This window comes from Camelus bactrianus, chromosome 27 (genome assembly GCF_048773025.1).
Source record: "Camelus bactrianus isolate YW-2024 breed Bactrian camel chromosome 27, ASM4877302v1, whole genome shotgun sequence".
In the NCBI taxonomy this organism is placed as follows: Eukaryota; Metazoa; Chordata; class Mammalia; order Artiodactyla; family Camelidae; genus Camelus; species Camelus bactrianus.
This window is the reverse complement of record NC_133565.1, coordinates 13,714,140-13,729,040: the sequence shown is the minus strand read 5'-3', so window position 1 is coordinate 13,729,040 and position 14,901 is coordinate 13,714,140. Positions and strand designations below refer to the sequence as shown.

The following is a 14,901-nucleotide window of genomic DNA, read 5'->3' as shown; positions in this document are numbered from 1 at the left end:
GTTTTTTGGTTAATATTCTCTTCTGTTTCCTGGCTTCACTCTTTTTCCTCTGGAGTCAGTGGTTTTGTTACTCTTGGCCTCTCCCGTTCATGCCACTGGTTTTCCTTGCCGTCTGGCCGTTTTTGGGTGTCTGTTTATATTTAAGGTTGATGGGCTCTTTCGGAGTGGGTGTTGTGGGTTTCCTTTGCTGGGTACTGAAGGGCCAGCTTCAAGGACTGGCTCTCAGCTTCAGGGACAGAGTCAGGGAGGGAGGGAGAGAGACAGGGCAGAGATGGTGGCTGTGTGGCCACCCCCAGTGCCTGAAGGGCTGCATTCTGGAGTGCTGGAACCCCTGCTGGTTCTCCCTGTGCAACTGATGTCTTTTTTGTGCGTGTGGTTCAGAGTCCACCTGGGCAAAGGCTGGCCTGTCCCTTGCTCTGAGCAAGGGATGGGAGGGAGGGGGCAAGGTCCTGACTGTAGCCAGCCTTTGTTACCTCCCTCTCACTGGGTGTTCTGGGCAGCCACCCTGTCTGTCACTGAGCAGTCTCCTCTTCTGCAGCCTGTTGGCCATGTTGGAACTCCTCTGAGAGGAGATGCAGCAGATTCGAATTGAAGCCTGAGGTGGTAAACCTGACATCTCTGTCATAGACTCTCAGGCCCTGTGAATTGTCTGTCCTGACCCCTTTGTGTTACAGATGAGAAGAAGGAGGAGGGTCCAAATGGTGGCTGGGCACTGGCAGGGGGTTAATCACCTCCAAGCCCTATAGGGGTGTGGGGCTCTGGAAGGCTCCCATGGGGTCAGAGTCGGGTGGCCAGACTTTTGCAGGTGTGCGAGGTCTCCCTGAACCCTTTCCTCCTGGCTCCCATTCTTAGAGCCTGAGGCGTGGCTGTGCTCCCCACAGGCCAGGGACAGCTGACCCCGAACAGGGCGTTGAGTGGCACTGCTCTGCCATATATTGGGCGGCCAGAGCACCTGAGATGGTGCCATTTCATCCTGGGAGATGTCTCCTTCCTTATGCCGTGTGGACTGTAAGGCGCTGCTACCCACACCTTTGCCCTGAAGGATTTGTCGCTCAGGCTGGCGGAGATGGGGTGCGCAGGAAGGGGCGCAGGGAGGGGTGCGGGCAGTCAGGTTTGGGGGAGCAGGTGTGGGGTCTTGGGGTCTGCCCTGGGGTGGCGTGGGTGGCCGTGCGCGGAGACTGACCCTCTGCCCATGTCGCCCGCAGGTGAGAGGCCGTTCGCTTGCAGCTGGCAGGACTGCAACAAGAAGTTCGCGCGCTCCGACGAGCTGGCCCGGCACTACCGCACACACACGGGCGAGAAGAAGTTCAGCTGCCCCATCTGCGACAAGCGCTTCATGCGCAGCGACCACCTGACCAAGCACGCGCGCCGCCACGCCAACTTCCACCCGGGGATGCTGCAGCGGCGCGGCGGGGGCTCGCGGACCGGCTCGCTCAGCGACTACAGCCGCTCTGACGCCAGCAGCCCCACCATCAGCCCAGCCAGCTCGCCCTGAGCGGGCCCGCGGGGCGGGGCCGGGGCCGGGGCGGGGCCAGGGAGGGGGCGGCTCCCGCAGCACAGCCCCGCCCCCGCGCCCGGCCCAAGGGCCCGCCCCATGCCCAGCCTGTGGCCCCGCCTCCTTACAACAGCCATGAGCAGATGCTCTCACTTCCTCTCGTGATTTCGTGTCTTTTCCTTTTGTGATAAGAAAGAAGACAGAACTTTATGAAGTCAACGACAACAACAAAAAACATTTTTTCTCCACCTCAGGTGTCAAAATTAATTTGTTAAAAAAAAAATTTCCAAAAAACACCATCCACGATTGCACAAGAGATATGCCCACGCAGGTGAGATTCCGTGGTGTTGAACCCCCCCCTTTCTCAGGGATGGACATGTTCCACGAGGTCAGTGAGGACACCCCCTTCCTGCCGCCTTACTCTGTACATAGATTTGCACTCGAGAGTGTCCTTTGAGGTTGGGGCACACACTGGGGGCCCAGCGGTGCAGGGGAGCCCAGCGTCGGCGGCAGACCCGCCGGTCGGTGGGTCGGTTTGGAGCGGCAGTCACTGACATTGTGCTTCCAGGGCAGACCCCTACACAGCCCCGGAGCTCCCGCGTCCTGCCCACCTGCCCAGCCTCATCCTCGCCCCAGCCGGCAGTGGAGCTCGGAATGCACACAGCTCAGAGGGACGCCTTAAGCTGTGGTGGGCCCTGGGGAGACTGCAGAGGGCCCTGTCCTTCGGGGGATCTCAGAGCACTGGGAGCAGAGATGCAGGCCCCGGCCCGGCAGACCGCTGCGCACCATGTGATGTCCACCCAGCCAAGGGCCGTGCCCTGAGATCCACGCTGCACAGGGCTACCGCTGCCGAGTTCCTGCAGAAGGCACCAGGGACTTCCCACCGTTACACAAAGCCCCTGACTGCTTCTCTACAAAGATGTCTCAAAGTGTCATTGGTGTGTCCAGTTCCCATGTTGGGCCAGTCCCGCCCTGCTCCTGAGACACCTTTGTTTGAAAGGGCGGTTAGAGTGGGTCACCCTGCTGGGGCCTCTGAGTGTGTGGCCCTGCGTGTGCCCTGCCTGGCACTTCACAGAAAGAGACCAGAGCATTGTGACTGGGAACTTTTGGGAAGTGGCCAAGCGGATATTATGGGAGATGTGGTCAGAGAATGTGCATTCTCTTTTCTCCTGGAGGAACACCAGACAAAAGTTGTGGGAAAGGCTTTTCTCAGACCCACCGTGTCCCCAGCTCAGAATTCACTAACCCCCAGCTTCTCTGCGAATTCTGTGTCTCCTGGCCTCCTCCCTTCCCCTCCTGCCTGGGAGGCCCCAGCCCACACCCAGCCTGTGGGGCACTAGGGTGCAGGGCTCCCTCGCCAGTCTTCCTGTGCTAAGAGAGGAGGGGCAGAGAGCTGGGACTTGGGGTGGGGGGTTCGAGCCCGGGCAGGTGGGTCAGGCCAGGCTCTAGTGCACACCTCTGCAGAGAGCTGGAACCCCCTCCCTCTCCACCCCCACCTCCGCCCTCCACTGCCCAGGCACCACCCTTCCCTTCCTCCAGAGAGCTGGGGACCTGTAAATATAAGACTAGTCCCCAGTGTGTGTGTGTGTGTGTGTGTGTGTGTGCGTGCGTGTGTGTATGTGTGTTGGGGGAGGGGTGTGGGTTTTGGGAGGACTTGGGGTATCTTGCAGAGACCTCTGCTCATTTTGATGAGGAGGAATGACCCTTGGGACCTCAGAGGGCCGTAGATGGGCTCCCCTGAGCCCAGAGTGCCTTGGCCGTGGCCATCCTGCTTCCAGCCCCATCCAAACACAGCACAGAGACCCAGGCCCAGCTGTGCTTACCCACCCTGGGCCGGCTCCAGAGTGGGTGGGTGCCCTCTGGCCATAGTGCCCAGGGGGTGGCAGTCTGCCATCTGCAACACTCTGGGTGCCCATTTCTGACTCTGCTGTGTGTCAGCTGGGATTGGCCAGCGGTATGATGGTGGCTTCTGAGGAGCATGGTAGGTACCCAGTTGGGCAGTACTATCGTTTTGCTGTGGGTGGAAACCCATTGGGACTGATGTAGGGGGTGGTCCCCACCCTGCGTGGGTGCAGAGTTGGCTCCCCAGGGCGCCGGGCTCTGTTGGGGCTGTGTGGCAGCCCTGCTCACCTTTGGTCCAGGAGAGGGAACGGGATATGCTGCAGACACCTGGACAGAGTGGTGCCCTGAGTACCTGGGGTGAAAGCTCTTCACGCCTGGTTCCAAAGTGAGGCCCGGAAGGCCCTCGGGGGCCCCTCCCAAAGTTGTTTCTGTGTGGGGCAGGGAAAGCCACACTCCGAATACATTTCATGTCTCAGGAACTCACATTCCAGGTTCAGGAATTTTATTCCAAAGTCCTTTGGTGTGCTCACTGTCCATGAGCCCCGGAGGCAGGGAGAAGGGCTACATGTCTCTTGGGAGCCACACAGCGCGGCCCTCTGGAGGAGCCCATGGCATCCACTGCGGAAGGCGGCTTTGCAGCCCCATGTCTCTCTGCACATAGGAAGGGGGCAAAGGACTAAACCCAGTCATCTTGGAATAAAAGAAGAGCTGGTTTGTTTTAGAGGCGGGGTGGGGGGCGGGGGAGGGAAAGCGGGCGTTTGCTGTTTCCAAAGAGAGCACTTAATTTAATTTTTCCTCTAAGTGACCCAGGGCTGTTCCGTCTGATAGATGGAAGGGTAACATTGCCTTAAAACAGAAATATGCAGGCGTTGGCTATTTTTGGCAAATGAGTGTGTCTTCATTCCCAAAGTAGTTCTTGGCTGCTGGCAGGGAGGGTGCGGTCCTTCCAAGTGGGCCTGGCCTGGGAGATGGGCCACTGCTTTTCTGATGAGGGCACCTGGACAAGTTCCTGCCCGGCATCCCTGAGCTCTCGGCCCAGGGCTCCAGCCAGTGGACTGTCTGGACTCATCTGGGGCTAAAATTCATCTCACATGAAGGGTGGGAGAAACCCATGAATCTCAGGCCAGGTTCAAGTGGGCTCTTACCAGCATCTCATTGTCACAACATGTGGAGTACGTGTGGAAGAGGGTGGTGGGCCCGGAAAGCTGCCCTCGCCCGGGGCCCCACCCAGGGGAGCAGCTACACGGGGAGAACCCTCCTGAATGGCCTGCATTTTTTTCTAAGATGTAGAATGTCTTCCCAGCCTGGGTCTGTTTCAGGGTCTTTCATTTTTCTGGTTTCTGGGTATGCTTGCCGGCTTCTATGTGATTGAGGAACAAACCCATAGGACTCCTAGAAATGATGGTGAAAACTCAAACTGTACTTCGTGGCCAACTCCAGGTCTTGCAGGTCAGGGGGCAGAGATCTCAAAGCGAAGGTTGCCTGAGTGAAGGGAGAGTTCCCCTCCCGCCAGGCCAAAAAGTGACCCCAGACTCACCCTTGGGGGCTGGTATTCAGCACGTGTCCCAACCAGGAAGCCCTCTTTGTGTCCCCCATGGTAGGGTTGTCTGTCCCCCAGATGTCTACCCGGCCCCACAGCCATATGGAAAGACAGAGGGCCCTGGGGTCCTCTCCTGTTGGGTGCTACACAGGAAAGGGCAGTGATGCCCGTGATGGGAGTGTAGTCTTGGAGGTGCCCTCCCTGCATCCTGCTGCAGTCTACCCACCCCCTGCACTCGAGGTGCTGGACAGCCCCCCTTGATTCTGAGGCCATGCACCCGGGCAGGTGCAGGATTCGCCAGGGTGCAGCCTCCAGGTGCAGACATCAGCAGCCCTGACCACCCCCAACCCTGGGTCATGGCTCAGACCAGTGGAGGTGATTGGGAGGTGGGGACAGACAGGTCACAGGTGCCCCCCACCCCAGCGCACCTGTTGGGACATGCAGACAGGGCTGGTCGCTTTCTGTGGTCCAGGTGAAATGCAGCCCAAGCGGGGTCTTCATTCAAGGCTTCTGCCCCCCCCCCAAGCCTGGTGTCTGGAAGTCCCTGCGCTCTTGCCAGGAGCAGGTGCTAAGGTGGGCGGCACAGGGTTAGAGCACCCCCCAGGGACGTGCTCCATGATCTCAGCAAGCCGGCTGCCACCTAACAGGAAAGCGTGATCTCAGCAATAGCGCCCTCATTTCTCAACTCCTGGTTTCGGCTGTGTTTACAAGGCTACCTGATTTGTTTGACTTCTGACAGCTATAGCTGATTTCTTTCTTTTTTTTTTTAACCCCTTTTTACAAAGTCATTCAAAGACTCAGTGCTGGAAGATTTAAAGGGGCTGATGTGTTGGTCACGTTGCAGCCAGTGAGAAACGCTTTGCGAGTCACCCCCATCTTTGCTACCCAAAGGTTCTGTGTGCGATACTAGTGACCGCATTTTCCAAAGCTGAAATAGTGGGTGTGGGCTGACACTTTGAATTCAGGATCGCCCTGGGAAAAGCCAGGTCCTGTAACTGATTTTCCTGATTCTGAGGCTGGGTTTCAGAAGTTTGTCCCAGACACATTCCAGAGAATTTTGTACCAGAATTTGAATGCACAATCCAGCTTACTACTGATAAATGCCTGAACATCGTTTAGGGAGAGGCCCTTCCCTTCATGCTGTTCTGTCTCTCAGTTGGAAGAGCTGAAGTTGGTGGGAGGCATGAGCCCAGGGCCACCAGGGAAGAGGGGCCACACTTGGTTTCTACTGACCCTCTTATCTGGATATCGGACTTGCAGTGGGCCCCCTGGCCCTGCCCAGCCTCTCCCCTCTCATGCAGCTTTAAAACCTTACTACTTTTATTTAAAGATGAACAGGACAGGAGAAAGCGGCGTCCCCTGCCCTGCACACCATACATTCCCCATGGGGGACATAGGAAGCGTGGGGGCGGGGTGCACGAAAGCAGCTTTCTCCCAGGGCTCGGGGACATCTTTCCAGTCACCTGTCCACAGGCTGCTGCACATGCTCATTTGGAAACCAAGGGCATGAGCTGAATGCCTGCCGGGCGACCGCACGTCTGGTGCAGGCTCTCTCTCCCACTTGGCACCCTGTGCCCGGCCAGCCCCTCCCTCCCCAGCCTGCCCTCCTCACCTTGGAGAATCCCTTATGTGATCGCTGGGGACCCTGGGGCTGGAAGACCTTGGCATGGGGCTCTCCTGAGCAGCTGTGCGGGGTCCGGCTGGTGCAGGGCCAGGAATCGGCATGTGGCTGTGCGGGGTGATTGCCTCTGGGACTCAGCGGCCCTGGACTCCGCACAGACAACCCCTCCCCCACCCAAAGCCATTGATGGAACTTCTCTGGAATTGTTTGCCAAAACCCCAAGGTAGAATCCAAGGGTCCAAGACCATTTCCATCGAGCACACGTTTTCCATTTCTGTAGGAACTTTCTGTTGTCGTTTTTGTAACCAGCACCACACACCATGCTTCCGAAGGCCATGTCCCACCTTTCCTGGACCACTACAGTCAAGTATTACAGCTGTCCAGTTCCCGGTCTGGCCTTGGCTTGCTCGGATAAAACTTTGTATGTATTTTGTAAGGCATAGATTCTATATTGTAATGATGTCCTATGCAAAAAAAAAAGGAAAAAAAAATTAACTAAATTGTAAATTTTGTTGTTTTAACGTGTATGCATGTTTTAGTGACGTTTACATTTTGAAATAAAATTTATGATTCATTATTTTAGTTGCCAGGGCTGGTCCTTTGATGGGCAGGCCCTGGAGAGGGTCTGGGATTGGGGGGAGGGGAGGGGAACCCAAATGACCCAACTCAGGCAGTTTGTGTACTTGGCTGAGAACTTGCAGGCCTTTCACAGAGAGGAAGACTTTGTAGGGACTGAGCGCTTTTCTGGCTGCCTGTCCTGCACCCTCACCCCCAACCCCCCACTCCAGGACCCATCTTAGCTTATCATACTCCCACTCCACGTGGTGACACCAGATCCCATTTAAATCTCCTGTGGGCATGAGCGGCCCCCGGCTGCTCCTCAGAGCGGGGCCTGTCCACAGCAGCAGGGAGAGTCCGCGTGGCCAGTGGAGGAGGCCACGAGGGGGCTTGGACCGTGACTGGGAGGGAAGATGAGGTAATTCCCCCCGATAGTCCCAGCCCTCACCAGATGCAGACCCAGGACTGCATCTGGGACTGTATGTGATTCTTAACGTTACCACTTGTTGTTCATAGGCTGCGTAAAAACCACGAAGGAACGCATTGCAGGTGATCAGAGATGCTTTCTCTGAAAGCGACATTTCTGCTGGCCACCGTTTTGTGATGAAGGCTTGTTTTCTGCACTACAGATAAGGAGTGGGGGTGGGGAGCGGACGGGCCCAGCGCACACTGGACCCTCAGTAAAACAAGCACACGTTTATCAAACAAAAGTCTTTCTGGTGCTGAGGTGTTCGGAGCCCAGTCTTGGTTGAAGTGTCTTCCCAGGACATTCCACGGTGCACCTTCTTGGACATGGTTCCTGGTTGCTCAAGAACTCCCCAGACAGGAGCAAGCGAGAGTGGGTGCTTCCATAAATGTGTGCTGAGAGCCCAGATGCTTTAAAAACATTGACGGGAAAAAGCAGGCATCGGTTATGACGTCACTGCTAAGGTCTGAAAGAGGTCGTGGGTTCTGCTGGGGTTCCGTTCCAAGAGAGAGGCCTGGCATTCCGGCCGCCCCATCTCAGGAACCTAGGATCCCTGGAGACCTTGAGAGGCCCCTTATAGTGCAGATGGAAGAGAATAAACAATAGTTTTCCTGGTGTTTATAAAACAAATTTACTAGTATGTGTCCACAAACAGCACCTAAGCAGTATTGGGGGGAGGGTCTGCAGTGACGGGACCTCAGGACTGGACAGTGACCAGGTGTCACTGTGGGGCCAGCCCCAGGCCCTTCAGGGCCCCACCCTCTCTACATTTTTATCAGGACTTGGATGAAAGGTCAAACTTTGGGCAGTCGGATGCAGTGTTGCGGGCGTGGGGGAAGCGGGCCCACATAGGTGTGGGGATGTAGTAGTCACCGTACTAAGTTAACGGGGTGAGAATGCAAAACAGCCGACAGATCAGCAGATGACAGCAAGTCCCTGACCAGAGCCGCTACCCGCTGAGACAGACCTGTCTCACCAGACCGAATATGGGCGAGAGCCGGCTGGGCCACCCTAGCCTGCAGCACGTCTCTGGGGACAGCGGGGCCTGGGTTGACCAGAGAGCTGCCCTTGAGCAGGTAGGGCGGAGGGGCATCTGGTGGAGGCAGGGTCATCCCAGAGGGCAGAGGCTAGCCAAGGTTCATGAAATAGAAGAATTTCCCGTTGCCAGGCACTGGCCTTCAGCCAGGGAAGGCCCCATGAGGGAGGTTTTCGAGCAAAGGCAGGAGCTGTCAGGCCTGCCTGGAAGGGATTTGCTTTCTGCAGGGGAGGCTGGTCAGTATTGTTTAGGGGGAAACCAGAAACTATCTCCTCATGGCCTTGTCAGTGATGTTGGGGTGTGAGCTGGCCCTCAGGGTAGACTCTGTAACTTATTCTGGGTACATGGGTGGCTCAGTGTCCCCAGTCAGACCTCCTCCATCCCATGACAGATTGTTTGCCGTTAGCACCACCCCTAAGGTCTTCCAAGTGGAAAGCTTTTTTTCCCCCTTTTTTGGTTAATGGAGGTACTGGGGATTGAACCCAGGACCTCGTGCATGCCAAGCACGTGCTGTACCACTGAGCTATATACCCTCTCCACCCCCATGTGGAAAGCATCTTAACCCCATGACAGCCCCCTGGCTGCTCCTGGCAGAGCTGCTGCCTGTGCACCCACTGACTCCAGACCTGGGGATCTGAGATCCCGGGGCAAGCGGCCTTAGGACCGGCAGGTGTTGATGGACACAGTGTGGGAAGTGTAGGGCCTATGTTAGATTCATATAGTGCCGGTGGTCACCCTCATTCACAAACGAAGCTCCACTGGGCTGAGAGCTTCAGAGAAGCGGTGATCTGGGGTTCAGTCTCCACCCCTGCCCCCATGTGAGCATCTTCCGTTCCCAATGTCAACATGGGGCAATGAATTATTTGTGAACTCCACAGGAGCACTGGGGGAGTACCAGCAATGAATATCAATATGGTTTGCATAACCAACAGGCTTCCCCTTGTTCCTCCTAGTGAAACAGGAGGGAACGGGCAGGGCACCACCATTAACAGAATGACACAGCCATGGAGAAAAACAGGATAGGACATAAACTGGTTAGAACCAAATAGGCATGAGATGGTAGAAGATTCAACTTCCAGTAGACCTTGAGCCTCATTATACGCTCATTACAATAAAGTTAGCCTTGTAGATTAGAAGTACCCATCATGCACCAATGTTGTGACACTTCCAATCCAGACTAAATAAGGATGAAAATCCCTCCTCCCCTCGGGAAGGTGAAGCTGAGATGAAAATCAGGGACAATAACCCCAAACCCTTCCCTCCTGAATGAATATCCTGCCCATTGATTTTTACACCCTATGTAACTAACTTGTCAAAGAAACTCAGGGCAGCTGCTCACCTGAGCCTGCCCTTTCTCTGCTTGAGAGCATCCTATCCCTTAATAAATCTTCACCTTACTTTCCTAACCTCCATGCCTCGTCTGTGAATTCTTTCTGCGACAAGACAGGAACCTAATCGTGAGTAACATTAGGAAGAGTCATCCACACACATACCAACCTCACAAGGGTTATTGGTTCATTATTGCTTTGGGGAAATAGGTACTGAATGCTGGCTCTGATGAACATAAGCTACTCCCCTCTCTGGTCTGCCTCCTGCCTTTTCTAACCGTAAGCACATTCCAGAGGGTTTACTGCGTGGATCAGACTCCCAGAGCCAGAGGGTGTCTCGCTCAGGGCCCTGCAGCTCTCTTGCAACCACAGTCTAGGGAAATTTGTACATGAACCTTCCACTCCGGGACCACCACCTGCTACTGCATGAACTTGGATGGCAACAGAAGCACACACCCCAAATCCTGGAGGGCAGGTGCCTCTGCTGTGAAGGACCCAGGGCTGGGAGGTGGGCATGCACAGTGTCAATGATGTTGGGGTGGATGTCAAAACTCACTTCTGTTACATATATTCTAAAGTATGCAGCAAATATTAAATCATACAAAAGTTAAAGTCATCTGTTATAATTACCAAAATGTTCAAAATAGCATAAATATGAGTAGGGGATTATTTCAAGAACTATGTAATATCCAATATGTCCAATATCCAATATATTATTAAGTGAAAAGGCAGGTTATAAAACAGAATCAGAGATACAATCACATTTTATTTTCAAAAAATTTTCTCTATAGCTATATAATTTCTTAAATTTAAATATTTAAATTGAAGTATTGTCAATTTACAATGTGTTAGTCTCTGGTGTACAGCATAGTGATTCAGTTATACACATACATATTCTTTTTCATATTCTTTTTCTTTTTAAATTTTTTAACTGAAGTATAGTCAGTTTACAATGTGTCAAGTTCTAGTGTACAGCATAATGTTTCAGTCATACATATACATACATATATTCATTTTCATATTCTTTTTCATTATAGATTACTACAGGGTATTAAATATAGTTCCTTGTGCTATAGAGAAGAAGCTTATTGTATATCTATTTTATATATAGTAGTTAGTATCTGAAATCTTGAACCCCCAGTTTATCCCTTCCCACCCCCTTTCCACCTGTTAACCATAAGTTTGTTTTCTATGTCTGTGAGTCTTTTCCTGTTTGGTACATAAGTTCATTTGCATCTCTTTTTTTAAAGATTCCACATGTGAGTGATATCGCATAGTATTTTTCTTTCTCTTTCTGGCTTACTTCACTTAGAATGATGACCTCTAGGTCCATCCATGTTGCTGCAAGTGGCATTGTTTTATTCTTTGTTTATGGCTGAGGAGTATTCCATTGAGTGTGGAGCTTCTTTATCCAGTCATAACTTCTTTATCCAGTCATCTGTTGATGGACATTTAGTTGCTTCCGTGTCTTGGCTATTGTATATAGTGCTGCTATGAACATTGGGGTGTAGGTATCTTTTCAAATAAGAGTTCCCTTCAGATATATGCCCAAGAGTGGGATTGCTGGATCATAGGGTAAGTCTATTTTTAGTCTTTTTCAGACTCCCATACTGTTTTCCATAATGACTGCAGCAAACTACATCCCTTTTCTCTAGACTCTTTCCAGCATTTATTGTTCATATTCTTTTTCATTGCAGGTTACTACAGGCCATTGAATAGTGTTCCCTGTGTCCATAGCTATATAATTGTGATTACATAGTTATATGCACAGAAGAAATACTGGTAAAAGACATAAAACTCAAGCAGTTTTTCTCTTTAGTTAGTGAAAACATAGATTATTTTTATTTCTTATTTTTTTCTTCTCTGAATTTGCAAAACTACTCAGGTATAACTTTAAAAACACAACAGTGCTTTTGTGAGGCTAAGAGCTTGACAAAGGTAAGTTGGGTGGAGGGTAAGTGTCCACCTCACCCCCAGGGGACATCCACCATCATTCATAGCAGTGTTTTTAGGGACACAGCCAACAGCTGCCTGCACGTAAGTGCGAAGGCGTGATGCAGAACTGAGGACGTCAACCTTATGATATTCAAAACTAGTGCAATGACCCTGTTACCAGTGCATCAGGACCCACAGACCAGGAGGGCAGGGTAAGGTGGCTCAGAAGAGCTCCAAGGGCTTTTATCAGTACCTTTGACGTGGCATGTATTCCACTAGGATTCTAACTAGGTGGTGGGAGCTCTGGGATTGCCTCTTTTACCAGATTTGCTTCAGGTGTGAAATGCTAGACAGTTTTACATGGTCCACGGATGGAGCCGATACGAGTCCATCTGGGCTCTTCCCTGCCACGCGCAGCCGGCAGCTCACTGAGATGGCTGCGGCTGGCTGTGCCCTATACTGGGCAAAGCTCTGTTCCCAGGAGTGCTGGGATGCTGCCAGGGAGCCTGACACCCGGAGCAGAGCTACTGGCTGGGACAGAAGCCATATGCAATGCCCAGAAATAAAAACAGAACTGCTCCGGCCAGTGGTGGGGAGGAGGCTGAACTCCTGGCTGGGAAGCCTTTGAATTGAGAGGAAGATTCATTGATCTGAGACTATGGAGGGACATGGCCCTGAGTGCAGGGCAGGGTCCCAGTTACCTGCTCTGGTACCTGGCAGCATCCACTTCAGGGGTAGGGGTGGGAAGCTGTTAGAATTATTGTTACTGTTATTCGTCAGCCTGGCTGGCACTGTGCCCTTAGGTAAATACTTGAAACTTTTTTCCCCTTTCTGTAGAGGATAAGGTAAAGAATGCATGCTCTGTATACAATCGGTGATGATGGTAAAACTAATTGAGAAAGTGTCAGTGAAAATACTCTACGCAGTAAAACAGCAAAGTAAGTTTACTTTGCTTTACCAAGGGTCGAGGCACGAGCTTTATCGAGTTCATGGACTTTGGAAGCAATTTGATCATCGGTTTCATTTTTCACAATTATGAATTTTAATCAAAGTAATATGTGTATGAACAAAGTTAAACAACCAAAGAATACCACCAAAATAATGATAAAATTTCTCTGTCCTCCCCCTCCCGATCTTGACCCACCACCACTCCAGGGCCAATATTATTATTTTTATTTTTATTTTTTATCATTTCTGTTTTTCAGTATCTTGTTGGTTATTCCCCGAAGCCTCCGTAGAACGCTTATCCGTCCTCGGGTTTTGTGATTAACGGGCTTCCTGATAATGAAGGCTGAGTGATGGACTCTGTCTCCTCGCCCTGCACTTACATTACGAGGAGACTTTCAACTTCCCCGTCACTTCCCTCTGAAGTTTTTCCTCCCTCAAGGATGCTGCTCCACCTTGGGGCTGCATCTCACCTCCCCTCCGTGGAAGGTGAGGGTCCTGCCCTCGCCACGCCCTCTTCCTGCCCGACTCCGCCCTCCTCAGGACCTCCTTCTGCCCCTTAGTCATTTGCTCTTGTGAACTTTATTTGCAGTAAAGGAGGGTTCCGTGGGAGCCTTTTCACCACCGGGCTTCGAACATGTCCTTACGTGTCAACCCGGGGCTAGGGGACACTTCCTTCTCTGTGACCCTCAGCTCGGACCATTCTAGAAAGATATTCTTAGCATCAAGGGCAAATTGGGTGAACACATTTTACCTCCCATCGGTAGTAGGGCAGGCCGGGGTTGGGGAGCGTCATTTTCTGTCAATCTGCAGTGCCCCATACGTCTTCTTACACTTTTTCTGTCTTTCTGGATTTTCCTTGGATTTATCTTTCCTCCTTGTCTGTTCCCTGAGCTGGAACAGCCTTCTATACTTACATTCTCATGCCTCCTTTAAGACTCAGCCCACACACTATGTCCTTTCCCAGCTTTCCTTGCATCCCTGTCCCCAGGCAGTGCCCATGGCCGGCTCAGCCAGGGGCACCTGGTCCTGAACTTTACAAAACTGCTGAGATAGGAAAAACTCACCATTCTTAACCACATGGCCTTCTCTACCAGCAGGTGGGGGGCTGTGGGGAACTGTGGGGGGCTATGGGTGTGGCTGTGGAGGGATTGTGGGGGGCTGTGGGGAGGCTGTGGGGCTTGTGAAGGATTTGGGGCTGTGAAGGGGCTGTGGAGGGATTATGAGGGGCTAGGAAGGAAGCTGTGGGGGGCTGTAGAGAGTTGTCGGGGGCTGTGAAGGGGCTGTAGGGGGCTGTGGGGTTTGGGGGGCTGCGAAGGGGGTCTGGGGGATGTTGGGGGCTTGGGGATGGGCTGTGGGTGTGGCTGTGGAGGGATTGTGGGGGGCCCTGAAGGGGGGATCTGTGGAGGACTAGGAGTGGGACTATGGGATGGGACTGTGGGGGAGTTGTGGGAGGGCTGTGGAGGAAATCTCTGGGGGTTTGCAGGAGACCAGGGGGCTTTGAGGGGGTCGGAGGTGGGCTGTGAGGCACTGCACTGTCCTCCAGGCCTGCGGGGGCTCCTAGAGGCAGGGACAGGGTGAGAGAAGGGCTGGGGGGGGGGAGGGGCCCAGGCAGGAGGCCCCTCCCTTGCTTCCCAAGTCTCCAGTAAATTCCTGGAATTCATGATCTGCTCCCAGAGAGGTGGTTTTTCTGCAGAAACCCGGGAGGCTAGAGATTCCCGTGTGGGCGGCTGCGGGTGGAGCTGTCAGCACCGGTGACAGGCGGGCGGCCCCTTCCCCGAGGCCCGGAGGCGCACATCCGGCCGCTCCCTCCAGCCAGACCGCCGGGCTCCCGGCAAAGGTCCCGGGGCGCCGTCTGCCCTCGCCGCTCTGCGGGGCTCCGCGGGAGGAACACCCCAGACCTGTGCCTCCACCTCCCTCCGCGTACAGGGCCCCACACGGAACACGCCCGCCTGCGCCTCGGAGGCCCGCCCCCTCGGAGCGTCCCTCCCTCCCCCCTCCCTCGCTCCGCCCACTTCCCGGACCGGGCGAGGTGGCCGGTGCCCGCTGGGCTCACCTCGGGGAGGGGCTTCTCGCTGGTGCTGCTGCTGCTGCTGCTGGCATTTCTAACCCCTCAAATCTGTGTCAGCCCTCGG

At 53.6% G+C, this 14,901-nt stretch overlaps 1 protein-coding gene across 1 annotated transcript in view; it reads left to right on the top strand.

The window, feature by feature from the left end:
• KLF13 (KLF transcription factor 13) overlaps positions 1-7,075 on the top strand; it is a 44,370-nt gene extending 37,295 nt beyond the window's left edge. Inside the window, exon 2 of the mRNA XM_074354283.1 lies at positions 1,206-7,075. Within this exon, the coding sequence (XP_074210384.1) occupies positions 1,206-1,495 (290 nt within the window). The 3' untranslated portion in view covers positions 1,496-7,075. The remainder of the gene's footprint in view (positions 1-1,205) is intronic.
• Positions 7,076-14,901: the final 7,826 nt, after the last annotated feature.